This window comes from Sinocyclocheilus anshuiensis, unplaced genomic scaffold, assembly GCF_001515605.1.
Source record: "Sinocyclocheilus anshuiensis isolate Anshui unplaced genomic scaffold, SAMN03320099.WGS_v1.1 scaffold1053, whole genome shotgun sequence".
NCBI classification, from domain to species: Eukaryota; Metazoa; Chordata; class Actinopteri; order Cypriniformes; family Cyprinidae; genus Sinocyclocheilus; species Sinocyclocheilus anshuiensis.
Window position 1 is genome coordinate 2,303,343 of NW_015555711.1, and position 1,800 is coordinate 2,305,142.

Below are 1,800 nucleotides of genomic sequence, written 5' to 3' on the forward strand. Positions count from 1 at the left end.
TCTTTATGCACCAAGAGCTTGTAACACTCCAAAGAGAAAGGAAAAATTGAAATCGCATCATATGACCCCTTTAAAAAAATATACTGTCTTTATGTTGTTTCTACATTAATCTGAAGATTGAATGTGAAATTATTGCAGTATAAAAGTACATTTAAAAATTTGAATGTTAGGTGGGATTAATCGCGATTAATTTCAGAAAAAATGTGCGATTAGTTATGGTTTTTTAATCAATTTACAGCACATATATATATATATATATATATATATAGCAACATAAATCGTTTTAAAATTACAGTACAGAAATGGGCGTTTAATCATCATAAAATTAATGTCACAATACAATAAATCATAATGGTCTTTGTTTTCTTCATGCAAAATATATTTTCTTATTTTTTTCTTCTAGAAAATAAGAGTTTAAAAGTCACTGTGACCAGTAAAGTATCACTTTTTAACACGTTTTCTCATTTATTTTATGTTGTAATGCTATAGGGATTAGCCAGCTGCTGAAGTAGTTCTCACAATACAGTTGCTTTATTATCTAAGTGCCTGATCTATGAAATGTAAATGTCATTATTTACAGTTCATGTGTGAGTATGTTTGATTGTAACAGTGAGTAATATAAGTCTACTTGTGTCTCTTCCAGCTGAGTATTGTGTTTTTCCCCTGGCCTCAGAGAGCTCAGCGCTGCTGGACTCCAGCCCTCCGGAGTTCCCCCCCTCTGCCAAGAGAGCTCGTCTCAGCCTCTGTAAGGCCAAACCTGGCACTGAGGACGTCTACAGCAGAGGTTAGAGCTCACACATGTGCTATTATTTATGTTCATGTGTGACTGCTGCACACCAAATGTGATGTTAAAGGATTAGTTCACCCAAAAATGAAAATTTACTCACCTTCAGAACCCAAATGAAGATATTTTTAATGAAACCAGAGAGATTTCTGTCCATCCATTTAAAGTCTAGGAGTAGGTAATAAAATGTTATAGGTTTGGAGTGGCATGAGGTGAGTAAATGATGACAATTTTTTTCATTTTTGAATGAACTAGCCCTTTAAATGACACATGTGAATGCAAATGATTAATTGATGTCTAAATGGTCAAATTCCTATATGAAATCATGTGTTTTTTTTTTATTTTGCAATTCTGAACAATTAATTCAGCCATACAAACCTTTTCAGACAATATTTGCAATATACTTTTGTGCAATTGAGTAGCATTGGACTTCATTGAGCTTTAACTCTCATAATGTGTTCCTCATGACTGGCAATTCATCTGCTTTTCAGAACAAATGGTCCATGAAGTTTTGAAGAATCACAGAAGTATAGAAGGTGTGTAATGTTGCTACCTGTTACAGGTACTGCCTTCACCCAATAAAAAACACATTAGGAGCCATTCACACAGAACTTTGCCATAAAAGAAAACTTGAGGTATAGGGCAGTGGACTGAAAAACGGCAAGGTCTTAAGAAAGTTTTTTTATACATTGAACTAGACTCCATTTATTTTGAGTTGCGCGTCATGCACGAGGTGCTGCAAAAGATGCAAACACAGTGGTCAAATGTGTCCATTTAGCACGTTTACATAGAAAAACAATAAAAAAGCAGTGCGGCTGAATGCAAAAACGTGGCTCCCAACAGTGCTCCATCATACTGCATTGGCGCCTCAGGTGATCCCTTCTCTTTACTGTTCTCCTCTGTCTTCTCCTGTTATTTCAGCCTCCATATATTTCAAAAAATATTTGCTTGCTATATATATATATATATATATATATATATATATATAGTGCCGGTAAAAATATTTATATTTTTTT

The 1,800-nt window shown here is 34.2% G+C and overlaps 1 protein-coding gene across 2 annotated transcripts in view; it reads left to right on the forward strand.

Moving 5' to 3' along the window:
* The window catches only part of LOC107672053 (DNA (cytosine-5)-methyltransferase 3B-like), a 55,237-nt gene that overhangs the window by 39,716 nt on the left and 13,721 nt on the right, over window positions 1-1,800 (forward strand). For both annotated transcript variants that reach the window (XM_016465144.1, XM_016465145.1), the window contains 2 exons: window positions 644-784; window positions 1,276-1,320. In XM_016465144.1, coding sequence (XP_016320630.1) covers window positions 644-784; window positions 1,276-1,320 — 186 coding nt within the window. The remainder of the gene's footprint in view (window positions 1-643; window positions 785-1,275; window positions 1,321-1,800) is intronic.